This window comes from Bufo gargarizans, chromosome 10 (assembly GCF_014858855.1).
Source record: "Bufo gargarizans isolate SCDJY-AF-19 chromosome 10, ASM1485885v1, whole genome shotgun sequence".
In the NCBI taxonomy this organism is placed as follows: Eukaryota; Metazoa; Chordata; class Amphibia; order Anura; family Bufonidae; genus Bufo; species Bufo gargarizans.
In genome coordinates, this window is record NC_058089.1 from 57,479,729 (window position 1) to 57,498,376 (window position 18,648).

Consider the following 18,648-nt stretch of genomic DNA (forward strand, 5'->3'; position numbering starts at 1 on the left):
ACTGAGTTGTGATAGGGAGAACATGGACCCACCCTCTTAGCTAGAGCAGAAAAGACACTCCCTTTGATCTGTCTGAATGGGGAGATCTCTGGATCCATGTAAGGTACAGGGCTGGTTCTAGCTTTGGTAGAAAGATATTGCCATATACTATATAATGTATAATTTTTAGTGTTTACATTAATCATGGGATAACCCCTTTAAATCTGGCTTGTGAGTGTCATGTGGTTTACACCTTTAGGTGTTAAGTAGACCAGGGGTTTGTCTGGTGTGAGATGCAATATTTTTGAGACATTTGGAAAAGTCACATATCAACATGCCATAATCCCGGTGTCATGTAGAGTTGGGAAGAGTGCAGCCCTGATTTCCACCCACACCTCTGTCCCTAGCTACTTGAACGGCCTGTCCTAACTGATGGCAGTACAACTTGCCGACGGTTCCTAGCTTAGATACGTGCAGGGGGCTAGAGTAACATGTAACAGAGTCCGGGTAGCAATGGTCCAAGCCAGTAGGTCATGCAAGTACACAAAGGCAAGGTCAAAACAAACCGAAGTCAAAAGCCGAGAGGTCACGTCAATTCCAAGGAGGTAACAAGGTTGAGGTCAGAAACAAAGCCGAGGTCCAAACAGCCCAACATAGCCAAGCGCCGATAATCACTATCGGTGCTCAGCTCTCCTGCTGCTTGTTGTCTAGGGGACGGAGGACGCCAGCCACACAGAGGAGGCATATGCGGTCTGAACTTCCCCGCCCCCTGGTCCCCGAGGAGAGGAGGACACCGCCCCGCGTCCTCGCTCCGCTATATGTGCGGAATGCCAGGGGCGCTGCGAAGGGAGAGTGCGCTGCCGGCTCCCCGTGACACCTAGTCTAATCTGGAGTTTTCGTCTAGATAGTGGAACTCTTGTAAAATTGACGTACTGACCAAAATACCACAATAAACTGCAAAAAATGTCTACCATAGTTCATAAATAAGCCCCATAGAGTTTGTAAATATGTCTTATTTCAACAATCCTGTAAGAAGTTCCACAAAAATTTAAATATAGATTTTTTTCTCCATTATGCCATTCGCTGTGTGGGATAAATATTTTTAGATTTTAATAGTACTGAGGAGTTAAATGTCTGCGATCTGCATCATCACTAATCGTAGACATTAGCCCCAGTTGTTGTACATGTATGGCGGCTGTCATGAAGTAGTTAAAAAACCTCTTTGGACATTGCTCCTGTTTTGATTAAAGAAGAAGGTTTTGAGGCTGTTGTTTTTTTAAATGCTGGTCCAATATATACTAGTGGAATTTATTATTGCTTATCTGAAAATCAAATATACAAGTACTCAAGCACATGTATGCAGGTCAATAGCAGAAACTAATTGGATACATATTCTTGGATATTTTGTTCTCAATTAAAATCTACCAATTTTTTTGTAACATATTAGGAATACTGGGAAATACTAACTAATGATTATATCTGGTCATACTGTATGGATGGTCATTAAGACCTCTGAATCCAGAATCTACAGTAGTTTATCATAGTAGGTCTGTTAAAGAATATCTGGTATACTTTCAATTTTTTTGTAACATATTAAGAAAACGGGAAAATAATAACTAATGATGATATCTGATCATACTGTATGGACAGTCATTAAAACCTCAGAATCCAGCAACTACAGTAGTTTATCATAGTAGGTCTGTTAAAGAATATCTGGCATACTTTCATTTCCCATGAGATAACAATTCTGAAGCATCTATGTTGTGCCATTCCACTTTTATACCTATTAAAAGTTTATGAATTAAAAAAATGGGTGTTATCAGACTGTGCATTGACACCCCTAGTTCGTAACACCCAGTTGAACATTTCTTCATTAACTTTTAGTACTGATAATAGAGGAATGACACAACGTTAGCATCCGGCAAACCCTGGGGCCCACTGAGGTTTTTAGCCAGGTTAACATGAAGCTCTATTGCTCAGTGGTTAAGGTTCTCGCCTTTAATGTAGATGGCTGTGAGTTTGAATCCCAGCAGAATCTTTTAAAATATAGAGGCTAAATTAAACTTAAATACACCCGCTAACCTTTTTAATTTGTGTAACCAGTATTTTTGGTTGGGAAAGGTGGCAAACCTAACAGAAATCCAGCTTCACGGTGACCCCCATAAGTTTTTTATAGTTATGTCTACGGAGATGTGTGGGGGTTCATTTGAGGGACAATCTGTCTTTTTTGACAATACCATTTTAGGGTGTGTATGACTTGATCACTTTTTATAACATTTTTTGGGATGTTAAAGTGATGAAAAAATGGCAATTCAGACTTTTTAATTTTTTTCTGTTATATCCTTCAACATAGTTACATAGTTGATATGGTTGAAAAAAGACATAAGTCCATCAAGTTCACCCAAGGAATAGGTGGTGACGCAAATCCAAGAAGGAAGTGAGACTCAGATTTCTACACGTGTTTATAAGCAATAATGTTGTTTACTAATTCGTTTAAGAATTCATCTAAACCATTTTTAAAACTGCCCACTTTTTCTTCTCCAGTCGGAGACAGTGCCTTGTCTTTTGAGGGCATTTTACATGGAACAGTTTTCCACCGTATTTTTTGTATGGCCCATTTATATATTTGTATAGGTTAATCATGTCCCCCCTTAGACATCTCTTCTCAAGACTAAATAAATTCCCTGCTCCCTAATTCTGTTGTCCTGGCCGAGCAGGGGTTAACATCATCTGGCATCGCACGGCTGAGGATTTTCCCCATCCTCAGCCGTGACAGTATGACCACAAGGGTGGCCCCCACTGGCAGGTGAAATAACAGGAGGCTGCTCCAGCTAAGCATGGCTGAAGCAACCCACAGACTGGAGCTAACAGTGAGGCTTTATAGGCCCAGGTAGCCACACCCAACAAACACACCCAGTGTTCACACACACAGAAGGGAATTAACCCTTCAAACACAAGGTAAGGGAAGACAGCCACTTAAAGGGGAATACACACATAAAACACACACTACACCTGTTGCCGCGGGCAACGGCATGTGTGACAATCATGTCCTGGGGATCAGCCATAGGGCTGGGACACTGCCACCACACGCACTAAAGACAACACGTTGCCACGGACAACCAAATGCAGGAAAGTGTCACACAACAACCATAGGCCGTGACACAATAAGGCAGGGTGCTGAACCTCCTTAAAGAGATCTGTCCTGTATATGTTATGGAGACTTTTTGGCAATGCTCCATAGGAAAGGAATTTGGAAAGAAGCATCTCTGAAGGAACAGAACTATCTCACCAGCGTGACCATTTGGAAGTGGCTCCTTATGAGTCAAAATCCAAGGCTTGTTTGAAAGTCGGATTATGAATCATAGGGAGCCACTTCCAAGAGACGGCGCTGGCGAGATGGTTCTCTTCCTTGAGAAATAATTATTTGTATATTTGTTTCCCATTCAGCATTGCCAATAAGTCTCCATACAGGACGGGTGTCTTTCACTTGTCAAATCCCAAGGCTTATTGGAAAGTCAGATTTTGACTCATAGGGAACCACTTCCAAGAAATGTCTCCAGTGAGATGGTTCTCCTCTCTGGGAGATAACTCTATGTTAACTACATGCATAATACATAGATAATACAAATTTCTTTCTGCAGAGATATTTAAAGGTATTGTTTGGCCTAGATACTGACAACCCCAATGGTCTTAACCTACAACAATAAAAAAAAAAAAATCATCTGTCCATGAGATATTTGCGTAATGCGTGCGAAATACAGGCATGGGTCACTTTTGCTGCATTTTCCAAGCACCTAGAAGTTTCCTGAGACTGGAGAAAATGGTTGGCACGGCAGAACATTGCAATAGCTTTATATACAGTTAGAGTGCTCCAATACATTCGTGATTGCGCTAATCGGCAATTAATGATGCAAATATTTTGGTGCAATATGTGAAACTTCATATTTTAGAAGGTCTGACTGAATATTACTGATTGGTGCACTAAGTATGTGAACTTGTGACATCACAGCACTATGTCTGTAGCATGTATGTATGGACAGCAGAACCTATGACACTACCTAACACCCTGCACTGGAACCTATCAGTTACACTATATCAGCATATAGCCTACACTGACTATCTCCCACTAACTATCTGTAATATATATATAAGCTATTTAACTATCTATCTAATGTAGTGCGGAAAGCACAGAGCACAGCAATGACAGTGCTGTCTCTCTCAGAACTTAAAAAAACTGTAGAAAATGGCTGCTGGGTAGGTTCTTATATAGTTAGGGGTAGGCAACTTTCCAATTGGTTGCTAGGGATGTTCCTAAGCTCAGACAAATATATTGCAGCCTTCTCATTGGCCCACAAGCAACAAGGGAGGTTACTTATGAAAAAAAAAATCTAGAATATTCTAAATTACGAATATATATCATTATATTCTAAATATTTGCGAATTCTTGAAGTGCCGATATTCTCGATTATTATTCGCAATTCGAATATTCTCGCCCAACACTACCAAACAGTACTTACATATAGCAGCAAGGCTTTCTCGAATATGCAGATATGTCTTTCCTAACCTTTGCTTTGGGCTCAACATAATCTAAGATGCTTATGCCTAAAATGACCAGCTTATATAAAAAAAAATGTCCTGATACTTTGTCACAAGGTGTGTATATGTGGCCACCCAGTGGTTGTGATGTGGTGAGGTCTGTCATGGGGGATAATATTACACATATACATATACGTCTATTAAGGGGGGGGAGAGTGAGCAACAACGTGAGTGAAAGGGAACTCAAAGAAAGACACTAAAGAGACTGCAAAGCTATATAGAAGATTGATATCTCAGTACAAGTGCTAAATTTACCAACTGTACAGGTCAGGACTTCTTTTTAATGTCCTACGTTATCCTGGGGCTTCAATCTGAGTGACTGTGAGACAGGAAGGAGATTATCTTCTACTTTCTTTATGCACCCACCATGTCTGGGAGAAACTACAAACTAGATGTTCAGCATGTACAGTGAAAAAAAGCTAAAAAATTCCATATACAAGTTATATAGTGGCCAGAAATAGTGTTATTCCTCATGTACACACCATACTATTGAGTAATGCAGTTTTTGTTAAAAGGTTAGGTAAGCTACATGTTTGCCTCCCTACTTTACACACATGAAGTGATATAGAGTGCACTGCAAACATAACAATCACAAGATGTCTAGTGATTACAAGGAATCAGGGATTTGTAGTTCGTATCATGATTGACCTGCAAGGAGTCATGATTGCTCTTAGTTGCCAAAGTCCAGGGGGTATTAGCCTCTTTTTAGCTTCAATAAAATTGCTTATAATAGAAATTCCTTATTTAACTCCAAAATAATTATTTCTATTTAACAATACAAACTTATGTTATACTGGTACAAAAATGCCATTTAACAGGATAAACAAAATTGAATAATAAATAGATTAAAAAAAAACCTTCAAAGTAACATTGCCACAATAGGAAATACACTCAGATAAGGAATGTACCTTTGAAACTAAATCTTTCTTTCCATACCGAAGCTCTTTCAGTTGGGCTTGTATACGTTTAGACTGAAAGAAATAAATGAAAAACAGCATTCATAATTACAACAATAACTATTTTTTATTTAATTTATAATTCTTGATATTCATTAAATCAAAAAGTTCAAACTTTTATGTGGCCTACAGATAAACAGTCATAGATAATTATGTCAGAAGAATGACTTTTATTCAAAAATCTCATATACTACAGTATAGCCATGCCAATAATTCTTTCAAGCATTAGAAATTCATAAACATGGGATTGAATATTCAAACGAAAAAAAAAAGGAAAACTATTCCAGGATGTCTTAATGGAAACAGAAATTTTGATACAGAATTCATAACTCAATAAAGCAGTATTGACTGTTATTAAACTGATCTACTCATCTATATTGTACAATATGTACCGTATCCAATTTATTTCCATTATGGACTGTATGTATAATATTACACAGTGTATACTTATAAAGTGTTTCCAACTTAAACATGTTCTATGGCTTCTGATTGGCTCTGTAAGTCAATCACTTCTGGCACTCTCAGTAAAGAATTAATAAATGAAAATATTTTTTTTCTGAATAATGTCACAATATGAAAATGGCATGGCTTGTCCCCTTTTCTGTTACTAGCACTGTACCGAACCACACTTAAAGGGAGTGTGCAATTAGAAAATGACATATTGTTTAAAGCAAGTTTTCATGTTCTAAATACATTTTAAAAGAATGCCTTATGTTATTTTTTATTTCCATAACACTATCTATATTAAAAAATAAATAAAACCAAGCCTAATAAAAAGTGTCACTTCCTGGTCAGTACAGATTACTTTTTAATAGTTATCTAATTATCTTTATATGCAAAAGTGCAATGACATATATCACCTGTATATAAATAACACAGGATACACTTTTTAAAATAGGTAATATTACAGCATGTCTACCTACTCCTGACCTCAGTATGCACAGGTCACAAAGCATGATTAGAAAAATCTCCCATAGAAGTCAGAAAGGGTCCCCCTAGTCTGTTGTGTCTATGGCTCATGGCGGCTGCTGTAAAGCATATTCTAAATGCAACAGCTCAGGCAAAATCCAAGTCCCCATATTCATGTTCGGAAAGTAAAATAAAAAAAAAATAAAAAAAAATAAAAATGGAATATAGAGATGAGCAAATTTCTTGAAATTTGTTTTGTGTCTGAGTTTGCAAATTTTTTTTAAAAAAAGATTGATTTGTGGCTAAATCAATTCTACACAAATCAAAAATGCTCCAATTGGACAAGAAATTGGTATATGATACTCTGAGATATTTTAATATGTGCTCAGTATCTTTTTTTCTTTCTAATTATTGGTCTTTCTCTTCCTCTTCTCCCCTTTAAGCTCTTTAACGCAAGGAAAGCAGTAGCAAATAATGTCAGTGATGCTGACATATATAGCTATTGGCAACACATAGTTGCTGCTGTTAACAAATAGCATGTTTATAAACACACTGCACTATCACACTGGTAAGGTTTTTAATATTAAAACATTTCAAGAGTTGTTCCTTATCTAGGGCAGATGGTATTTAAACATGCATGGTGTTATGGGAAAATAAACAGTGGCTTGTTAAGAGCAAGTATACAAAAATGATTCATTAATTGGGGCAGATGCCCCTGTTTATACACGCACACATGTTAATGTAAAAAAAAGTGACTTGTTCTGCACAAGCATCCAAGAATTATACCTAAATAAAGGCAGATGTCTGTAGCAGCTAGGAAGTATATGAATTCCTAGCAACCAGTCTATCTCATATTACTGAAATGTTCAAGTCAAGACCAAAACGGAAACTCAGTTTAGGGGACAAAAGAATCATTAAAAAAATAATAGAGAAATTTGTCTATACTGAGCAAAATTAAGGTCTTATATAACAGATACAGAGAATCAGAGACATCATTTGAAATATGTGGACACCATCCACTCAGATAGGAAGCCCCCACAATTTATATTTGCTATCTGGTTGCTCAACTTGGAGTGGATGCTTTGGGCAGAGAAATCACATAATCATCATGAAGCACAAAGATTATAATGACTGACTACTGTGGTAGAAATGGAAGAGAAATAATATGATCTTTAGGAACTTTCCTATGCCTATATTTGGTATTTGAAGAGCTCATAGACAGTAAAACTAATTGGGATCTTCAAAATGAAGCAATCATTTGCATGTTATTGTCCATAAAATGTGTCTCATTCATTTAGTATAAGAGTATCCTAACTCTAGGACACTTACTGGAGTATAGGTCTAGATCCAGATCTATTACTATTGGTGGCCAACTGGCAAGGTTAAATGCCTCAATACAAGTAATGTACAGTTACCACTTAGAGACAAAAAAAATCTCAAATCAATTATTCAAAATGACCTCTATTCTAAGGATAATTCAGTCAAGAAGCTCATCTCTATCTGTATACCATCCTCAAATATGTGGGCTATTTTATGTTATCCAGGATTTTTTCCTATATAATTAGTTCTAAGTAATGAGGTTAACCCCTTCCCCACTGCCCACTGTGTATATACGTCCTATCTGCACATGCCCCGTGCAGGCAGTGCTTTAATCCCAGGGCTGATCTGCGCTAGTACTAAAGATCCTGCAATCTAGCAGTAGTGGGTTGGATCCCGGCTGACAGACATAGCAGGGACCCTGAGGAAAAGACAGTAACTGTTTATTACGGCTTATGCCTTCTCCTATGCCATCAGGAGAGCGCTGAATGAGCTTATGTTGCAAGGAGCAGGAGGCGGCAGAGCTGCTTCCTTTTTTAGTTCCGGCAGTTATGTGGCCACCGGGGGTGTCTTGAGCATGGGCAGGAGCAGAACTGCAGGGGCTGTTTGCCCCTGTAACTGGGGCTTCTGTGGATACCCCAGTTACAGTGGAAAAGGTGAAAAAAAAGTGGGGAAAAAAAAGTTTATGCTCACAGAGGTTTTTTAATGACCTCCTAGGGGAACATATTATGTGCCCAAAAAGAAATTAAAATATAAGTAAAAAATACAAATAAAAAAATGTAAAAAAATAAATAAAAATAAAAATGTTGTGGCTAATAGAAACTGTCACCAAAGTAGCCCTGTTCTCTCAAACTTACACATGTTTTATATAAAAAAGGATCATCACAAAATAGAGAACCCATTGCAATAATTAGTTTTTGTTTCAGTTTTAATATTAAAAAACTATAATAAAAAATAATACTTTTTAATAACAATTAGCAGTTTTCTTCCAAATTAAACCTTAAAAAAACTCTTAAAAAATCATTCTAATTAAAAAACTTAATTGTCAAGTAAAAATCTTTGCAATAATTATTTTGGTAGTCAAATAAATAAAAAGCTATGGCCACTATACCACCTCATGCACAAAATCACAAAAAGTTGCCTGGACATTCAAGCCTTTTTTGGGCCCAGTCATGAAAGTGTTAAATGGCTCTTTCTAAATGCATTGTGATATATAATCTCTTCTCACAAAGAAGCATAGAATACTAGCATTGATATCAAATCTATTAAACACACTTTTCCTTGAAATGTAGGTGAAATATCTAGAGAATTCAATTTACTTTCAGACACTATATGAGAAGTTGATTGCACGCACCTCCTCAGCGCGAAGACCACAAAGCTTGCTTCCTGACATCAGCTTGTTTTTCAAGCTTTTGTTCTAGAAATAAATAAAAATACTTAGATGGTAATCAGATAACATGAGACATATTTATTGCTAAACATCCACAAAACAAAATCCAATATTTTTTTTCCCAATATTTTGCATCAACGACAAAAGCAAAGTTGAACCGATTCAACTTTACTTACATAAAAGTCAGTTTCTACAATTAGATGTCCTTTAAACTTTAACCTCACAGAACATACCTCTTGCTAAACTGCTCCTCAGGGGTGGAGTTCGAATAGGTAGACTGTGCATAAAGCTTTTGATCAATGCAAAGTAATGTGTCAAGTGAAATAGCTATTGTAAAGATGTTTATATTAACCCTTTCATATGTGACAAAACCTCATTTGCATTGCTTTGGCTTATCTTAAAGATTAGTCTTAGTGTAACAGTACCTAAGTGTTGTGCCCTTCTTTCAATAGTCATTTGTAAACTTGCCTAAAGCTTTGTGCTCCAAAAGCTTCAAAATATAAGCCTGAATAGTGTGCACTATGCTGGTCTTAATGTACGGATGTAGTAGAGTTAACACACATGCTTTATGAGACGTGTTATCTAAACTAAATGCGTTAAGGAAACTCCTTCAATTGCTTTTCAATGGCTTTTGTTTCAAGTAAACACAATGAGTTAAGAAATTTGAGTTAAGAGTTTGTGTGTTACCCTGCTACATCTGTACCCTTCTCTGCTTGAGGAGGCCTTTAATGTATGACTTAGTTAGGCTTGTACATAGTGTAGTTTTAAGCCATTATTGACACCTGGGCTGAATGATGATTAATGGGCCAGGCCGATGGCCACCACCAAGCAATGCCCTCGCCTTTTGGAAACTTTTGAGGACAGAGTATAAATGTCAGTTGCAACTAGATTTAATCGCTGTGATATTCAAAGACTCGCTAAACAGGGTTTGTAACTTTTTTTTAATATCAAATAACAGATATAGGTAGATGGTAAGTGTCCCTCATAGTTTTTTGTTGAGCCAATAAAGGATTCCTCTTATAATTCTGTTGTCCTTTATGACACAAAGGTATTTAACATGACATAAATGGTATTGGCTAACATGGTACCACAATATTTTTTTGTTATACATAGCTACTAGTAAAATAAGCCAAAACAACAACCAATGCCATGCAGCAGATACAACAGTAATTACAAATTTTAGATGCATAAGAAAAGATACAAATACATGTGATCTAACTACTAAATTGTCCCTCTATAAATCCCATGTAAGCTTTTGTTGCTAGATAGGGTTCATATGCAAGCAGAATTAATAAATGGAAATTTAATAAAATGCTAATTTATTAAAAAGAAAAAAACTAAGGCTGCATATGGACACAAATATTCAGACCAATTTTTTATGACACTTGACATTTAGCTCTAGTGGTTTTTATATTTCTGCTGGTCATCTTTGAGATGTTTATACACTTTGATTGGAGTCCATCTGTGGTAAATTCAGTTGATTGAAAGTGATTTACAAAGACACACCCCTGTCAAAGGTATCTTAGCTAACAATGCATTTCAGAGCAAAAACCAAGTCATGAGGTGGAAAGATTTGCCTGTAGAGCTCAGAGGCATGATTGTGTGGAGGCATAAGAAACTTTTTTGCAGCATTGAAGGTTTACAAGAGTGTAGTGGCTTTCATAATTCTTAAATGGAAGAAATTTGGAACAAACAGGACTCTTCCTAGTGCTGACCACTAGTGTTGAGCGTAAATATTCAAATTGCTAATTTTTATTGCAAATATCGCCACTTTGAGAAATCGCTAATATTTAGAATCTAGTGCTAGATATTCGTATTTGCGACTAGTGTTGATCATGAATATAGTAATTGTGAATTTTTCGCAAATTTATCGTGAATATCGGCATTTAGCAACATCCCTAGCAACCAATAGGAAAGTTGCCTACCCTTTAGTGTTGATCGCAAATATTCTAATCGCAAATTTTTATCACAAATATATTACATTGCCAATTTTCACAATCAAATAAATAATGACTGGAGATTATGAATTCTTGAATTTGCGAATATTTCATCCAAACATTTGCGAAATATTGTGAATTTGGATATTGCCTATGCCGCTCATCACTACTGACCACCATAGCAAACTAAGTAATTGGGAGAATGGCCTTGGTAGGTAAGGCGACCAAGACCCAAATGGTCACTCTGGCTGAGCTCCAAAGATCTTGTGTGCAGATGGGGGGAACTTCCAGAAGGTCAGCCATTACTGCAGCACTCCACTATTCTGGGCATTATAGCAGAGTGGCTAGAAAGAAGCCTCTTCCCAGTAAAGGACACATAAAAGCCCAACTGGAGTAAAAAACTAAACAAAAAAAAAAACTAATTTACTCTTTAACCATGAAAAACAGGATTCTGTGCTCTGATAAAAGATAAATTGAATATTTTGGACTCAAATTCTAAGCATCATGTATTGAAACCAGTCCCTGCTGTTCTCCTGCCCAATAACATCTATAGAGTGAAGTATTGTTGTGGCAGCATCATGCTGTGGGGTGTTTTTCAGCAGCTGAGACAGGCAGACTGATCATGGTTGAGAAAAAGCTGCATGGAGCAGAGAAATTAATAAAAATCTGATCCAGAGAGCTCTGGACTTCAGATTGGGATGAAAGTTATTCTTCCAATAAGACAATGACCCTAAGTACAAAGCCAAGACAACACAAGAATGTCTTAGGGATAACTCTAAGGTGACAGTCTGGAGCCCTGACTTAAACCTATCCCTATCTCTTGAGAGACCTGAAATGGCTGTCCACCAATAGTCCACATCCAACCTGACAGAGCTTCAGAGAATCTGCAGAGAAGAATGGCAGAAAATCCCCAAATTCAGTTGCAAACCATGCCCAAGAAGAGCTGATGCTGTAATCACTGCCAAAGGGGCTTCATATAAGTCCTGAAAAAAGAGTCTAAATACTTATGTCAATACAAGATTTTAGTTTCTGTTCAATAAATTAGCAAAGATTTAAAATATTTTGTTTGCTGTTTGTTATTATGGGGTGTTGAGTGCAGAATGATGGTATTTTTATTTTTATTTTAATAAGGCATAAAAACATAACAAATTGTTAAAAAAGTGAAAGAGCCTGACAACTTTTTGAATGCATTGTATAGCATATAGTATATTGGATGGCCCTTCATTTAGATAATGTTTTTAAGTCAATAAAATGACATATACTGATATGCTTTATTTCTTATTTAGTGCCTTTGTTCTGTACACTGTGTACCATTAGAGCAGACATATTTCAGTACTTTTACCCATAGTCCTTAAACATCTTTGTATTCTACATTGTAAAAGGACATGAATCTAGTAAAAAAATAAAAAAAAAATGTTGCAATGATAAACATGCTCTCACTACCGCAAAAAAATATATTTATTTCTTTTCCATTATACCTGTAATAGAAAGTAATAAAGAACTTTCAATATTGAAGATAAACTTATTGAAATGTAAAGAGCGTATTATCTTTAGAGAATAGAAAAGCAGTTCTCACAATGTCATGAGTCATGAACACAATTAGTACATCTGAATAGTCGATGACTAGCTAGAAACATTTAGCAAATGTGTCAGAACAGAAATGTGTAGCCTTATAAAATGAAACGGCAGTTACGTAGGCAAGTAGGGCCATTTAACATTATCAAGGTCATTAATTCTTTCATTTTGGTTCCGTAAATATGTTTCCAAGATGCTGTGTATAGTTTTTCAAAATGATGCATCTTTCTCTGACATCACTTCCTGCTCTGCAGTTATTGGCTGAAGCTGCACCTTAGCGACTTCCTGCTCTACCCACCAGCTGTTCTCTGTCAGATCATTTTCCCTGTTCATTTGTCCTAATGAAGAAGTAAGAAGCTAAAATGGAGCAAAGATCAGAGTGACAAAAGTATTATGTGCAGGGAGTACCAGAAGTCGGTTGTAGTGGAGGTTGCTACAGATTATGAAAATTTACTTGGAGTTTTACTGTAAAGAGGAGCTATAACCTCTTTTAAAGGGGTTATGCCATGACTGATATAAAAAAGGAAAATCAGACATCATGACAATACCTTTGCAACAAAGCTAGAACTAACCCTGTAGTGCAAATGGGTCCAGAGATCTCCACATTCACTGCTCCAATAGCTCTGCTAAATTATCTTTAGCCTGGAAACTCAGGGGGAGTATACTTTCTGTTGCAGTTCTTTCTCTGTAACTGCCAAATATTCTAACAGAACATATGTCTGGAGGCAGTTAAATATTATAACTGAGAATGTTTGACCAGTTCAATTAGGTGGACAAGAAAACAGGAAAAGAGCAAAAAGCAGGTGGCGCTATACAGATAGGTTTTATTGAATAGCTCACTGAATATAATACATTTTTAATTATATGTGATTACAAAAGTATTCAGATCCAGGTGCTGGTTAGAAAAATATAGAATACAGTTTGTGACACAACCCCTTTAACATGTCTGTTTGAGCAACTACTTGCATCCCCCTTGTGATAACAAATCTGTAACATCTATTTTTATGATTCTACGAAGTGCCATTACTTTATTATTCCTTCTTGAGGTTATTAGAAGTGAAAAAAATTCTATCAGTTTGCAATGAAAGTCCAAGTGTGGGGTGTCCATGCACAATATATATATATATATATAATATATCTATCTATCTATCTATCTATATATATATATATATATATATATATATATACTTATATACTTATATACATAAGCTTTACAAAGGCGCCATTGAGAGAGCTGAAATGCTGCATTGCTGTTGGGTGTAATAAAGTATTTACCTATTCACTGGAAGACCGGAGTGCTGCCTTACTTTTTTTGCTATATATATATATATATATATATATATATATAGAGAGAGAGAGAGAGAGAGAGAGAGATAACATACAGAGTAAAGTAAGTAAGCCACACAAGGCCATCAACAAATGAGCCAGCTCCTATCGACCAGGGCCCAACATGTCACTTGGCCGACGCCCATATGATATCAAGAAAGGTTTTGGTAGCAAGACATCTTACCCTGATAGTGGCTTCAATGGAGCTCAGTTACAAGTGTTTTCTAGTCTCCTAGCCCCACCTAAAGGTCAATACACTTGTACAGTTACTTTATACTTCAGGAATGTGGCCAGGTATCAGATATCCAGCCTCAAACACAGATACATGGGCAGCAGATCCCTTGATAAAGGTCATAATTGACCGAAACGTCGGGACTCCTATATATGACCCTATGCTATGCCTGATATGTAAAATGCTGGATGTGGAATAACACAAAGTGTTGTAAAGACAAAATAATGTATTAAGGAATTAAAACCATTACCTTCAATATCAAAATGTGTGGTGTGCCATAGATTCCTACCTACAATTGCTTGATCCTCTATGAGCACCCACCCCATTTAAAGGTGTGCAGATCCCAATATCTTCAAATGTGGCCAGGTATCAGGCATCACTAGGCATTTACATTACAAGGAATTAAAGAGAAAGGACTACTAAAGTAGCCTGCTATACAGACATTTAGGATTTTAATCCCTTGTGTCATACCTTTTGGAAAACTAAAATTATGCTTCCAAAACATCACAACATAAATTATCCAATAAAAAAAAAATACTGATATTAATAAGCCAGACTAATTTTCAACTTGACTTATTTAGGTGGTTATGGGGGTCAAAAACTAATTGATGCCCTAGACTGGTTAATTAGTACATTCCGACATAAAAACACCTATATCCACCTGGCATATCTGGTATATCAACAATGGAAAATGCACAAATGTACATAGGGTTAAGTGCAGTTCATTGAATTTGCTCAATGACCTTAATAATTACATATGAGAGAGACAATACCATAATCCCATTTACCTTTACTGCTACATGTATTACTGTAAATCCTGTATTAGACAGGCAGCAATCACTTGCTAGCTAGCAGAGGAGACTATTTCATTGCAGCAATTTCCTCTGCAGCATGGTTAGGAGAAATTGTAATTCCATCCCTCATTCCCATACTGTCTGGTGGTTTGCCGGCGGCATATTACTATTAGACAGCATAATCTGCCACTGGCAAGTGCAGATTTTTAAGCATGCTCAGCGTTTGCTCGTTCATCGGGCCATTGGTGGCAGTATTACATTGTAAGATAATGGCTAACGAGAGTTTATGCGAACGCTTGTTAGAGATTATCTACCAAAATATCGGCCAATGTAATACAACCTTTAGTCTAGACAATGAGCTAAAATGCAGCAGTGAGAGTCTGGCTGTAGCTACTGTATGGATGAATTTCCCAGTTGAAAGCCAACCAATATCTCAAATACATTTTCCTCCTTTGTTCCTTTTCACTCCTGGGGATGTATTTGCTGCTGCTGTGAAGAGTTCTGTGAGTACCTAGTGGATCTAACAACTCTAGGTCTCCACAAAATTTAACCTGGATATACACAAGAGATTCTGATCTACCAGAATCCAGCTGATCAATCGTCATGATTTACATGAACAATCCCACCAGAAACATGCCATACCTAACTGGTTGATCAGAGTCAGTATTTGGCTTTTCATGCTATACACTGGTGTTTTCCATTGAACAACATGGACAGATCACATTTTTGGCAGATAACAGTCTGCCATTTCCCATCATTAAAATAGCTGCTGTATAATTTTAAAACCATTGCTCAACTGAAATGGTCAGAATCAGCCATTGTGACCAACAATTATCTTATATGAATGGGGAAGCATTAGACAGGTGGTTTAACACCCTTGGAATTAAGCTCGCCATACTCTTCATACTTTTGTAGGCCAAACCCGCCAAGAATAGCAGATTCAGCTGATAATCTAATGTGTGTGGGGATCTCCTGACTCTTCCCTGATAGATGATATTGAGGGAGACAAGAATGGCGGGGGGGGGGGGGGGGGGTACTGTGAAATTAATATTATTTCCTGATCTGTATGTTCTCTAAAAGAGAAAACATAATAAATGAAGAGAAAAAAATTAATGAACCAGCACCTCCATAATGCATAGATATGAGAACGCAAGTGCACACTACCTTGGCTGAAACACAATACAATAGAACTACAAGTAACAGCACACTGCTTGTCAAATGCACAAAGATATAAGCAAATGATGAATGCAAAATAAACTGCTTGGTTGCTATACTTACTGTTATAAAAAATAGAAGTTCCTTGCGCATTTTATTGATCAAAAATATGTCGGGCCCATCTACCAACGACAAGGTGGCTTCCAATAGACGGGACCTACTCTAACACATGCCTCTCCTGGGCTAACAGCCTACAATATGGGCAAAGTAGGACCCAGCTATAAGTTACATGCCTCTCCTGGGCTTTCAGCCTAAAATATAGGCAAAATACAGCTATGTAATCCTGCTGAATAAAAACACCCAGTAAATGGGCAGTGGTGCACGGTCCAAAATCACCAACAGAGGAAAATAAAAAAATAAAAAAACAGCTCCTCCATAATGTATAGATATGAGAACGCAGGTGCACAGGTCCACGCTAACAGTTTATTTTTTATACATTGTTTATATCTTTGTGCATTTGATAAGCAGTGTGCTGTTACTTGTAGTTCTATTGTATTGTGTTTCAGTCAATAAACTGCTAGCGTGTACCTGAATTCTCATATCCCTGTTGGTGATTTTGAACTGTGCACCACCACCCATTTACCGGGTGTTTTTAATTAGCAGGATTACATAGCTGTACTTTGCCCATATTGTAGGCTGAAAGCCCAGGAGAGGCATGTGTTATAGTAGGTCCTGTCTGTTGGAAGCCACCTTGTCGCCGGTAGATGGGCCCAACATATTTTTAATCAATAATATGCGCAAAGAGCTTCTATTTTTTCTAACAGTAAGTATAGCAGCCAAGCAGTTTATTTTGCATTACTCGTTTGCTTATATCTTTGTGCATTTAGAGCAGTGTGCTGTTACTTATAGTTCTATTGTGCTCTATGTTCTCTTGGGAGATAAGCTGCTGTCAGAACTTTCTGGCAGTGGCTTTCTCTTCTCTCCCTATAGGATAAACAGACATGTTTGGCTGAGCTGAACACATATGTGTATGTGGGAGACAGGAGAGATAGCTGTCATCTGAACAATTGTTCAGCCAACAACTATTGAATTTGTATGGCCAGCTTTAGTCTTCATTTATTATGCAGAACATTGTCAAGCCAGTTAGCAAATGATTTAGCGAAGATATTATTGTACAGGGACTCTGAAATATGTCCTAATAAATAACTTCACAATAAGTCTATGTTCACACAGCATAAATTACATGCAGATTCCAACACCATGTCTTATTTTCTGTTGTTCCATTTACCATTATTCTCATACAGAGCAGATTTTTTTCCCATGAATTAATCTGAAATCTACATTTGTAATGTGGTGTTCTCAAACAAGGAGTTTAAAGCACAGGAATAGTTGTAGAGCAGGGGACCCAGTTATAGGCACTCACCCCCAAGACCAACTATGGTAAATTTTTATAGGAAACCAATTTACCTTTTGATATATTTTTTAGAGCATAGAAGGAGCTGGAGGAAACCCAGTCAAGCATCAAGAGAAGATGCAGATTTTTTTTGAGGGGTCAGATTTGAACCCAGGGCTTCCAGATAACAGTTCTACCCACTGAGCCAGCATGCAGTCTATGTCACTTCTTGATGTAGAATTCATGTGACTTCACCTGGGAAATGGCAGAATTGCCTTACTGAAATAGGCTTGTCGTTGTGTGGATGTCAGCTCTGCACAATACAAATCTCAGGCAAAAATCCAGTTGTCAGCCTTGGAGTTCTGCCATGGATTGCACTATAAATGCCTGTTACAAATTTCTATAGGAAAATCTAATGTGAACATAGTCTAAATGTCTCATTTTATGGTGTCATTTCATGGGTGCTTTGGAATATGCAATTTCTATGGTCTTTCTCTTGAGGATTTTTCAGTACAATCCATTCTGTGGTACTCTTACACTTCAGTCTTCTATGCTTTCTAGCCTTCTGAAGCACAACATTTGATTGTTCTATGTGTATTTGATGCCAGCATTAAAAAGAAGATATTTCCATAGTAGAGTCACCTTGAGTATATTTTTTTATACTGAACATAAGGTAAATGTTTACATGAAAACCCCATCAATGGAAAACACTAACCGCAAATTGGCATTTTAGAATAGTTTTTGTCTAGAAAGTCTCTCATGGACAACATTATAGAAACACATTTACCATATGCTATTCATAAAATCAGTACACACATGGTTATAATAGCAAATCTGTAAATGTCCCAATATTCTTTTATGCTGCTTTGCATTTTAAAGTTATCCTAGAGTAGAACGAATATTTAAGAACTTCATAACAGTTCATGTGCTCCTCAAAGTGACACTGGTCTTCTATAGAACAACATTCCTGTTAAATACCTGGGGAAATTTCTTCAGCCCGGTTAGACTCATTATAAGACCGTTTTTATATGTTATAGTTGAAATTTGAACCAATGTAGTTATATTCCTTTCCTATAAGTGAGATAGCTT

The 18,648-nt window shown here is 37.0% G+C and overlaps 1 protein-coding gene across 1 annotated transcript in view; it reads right to left on the minus strand.

The window, feature by feature from the left end:
* LUZP2 (leucine zipper protein 2) overlaps positions 1-18,648 on the minus strand; it is a 586,300-nt gene that overhangs the window by 136,850 nt on the left and 430,802 nt on the right. The window contains exons 6-7 of the mRNA XM_044269274.1: positions 9,112-9,174; positions 5,484-5,546 (exon numbers count right to left, since the gene is read on the minus strand). Of these exons, the coding sequence (XP_044125209.1) occupies positions 5,484-5,546; positions 9,112-9,174 (126 nt within the window). The remainder of the gene's footprint in view (positions 1-5,483; positions 5,547-9,111; positions 9,175-18,648) is intronic.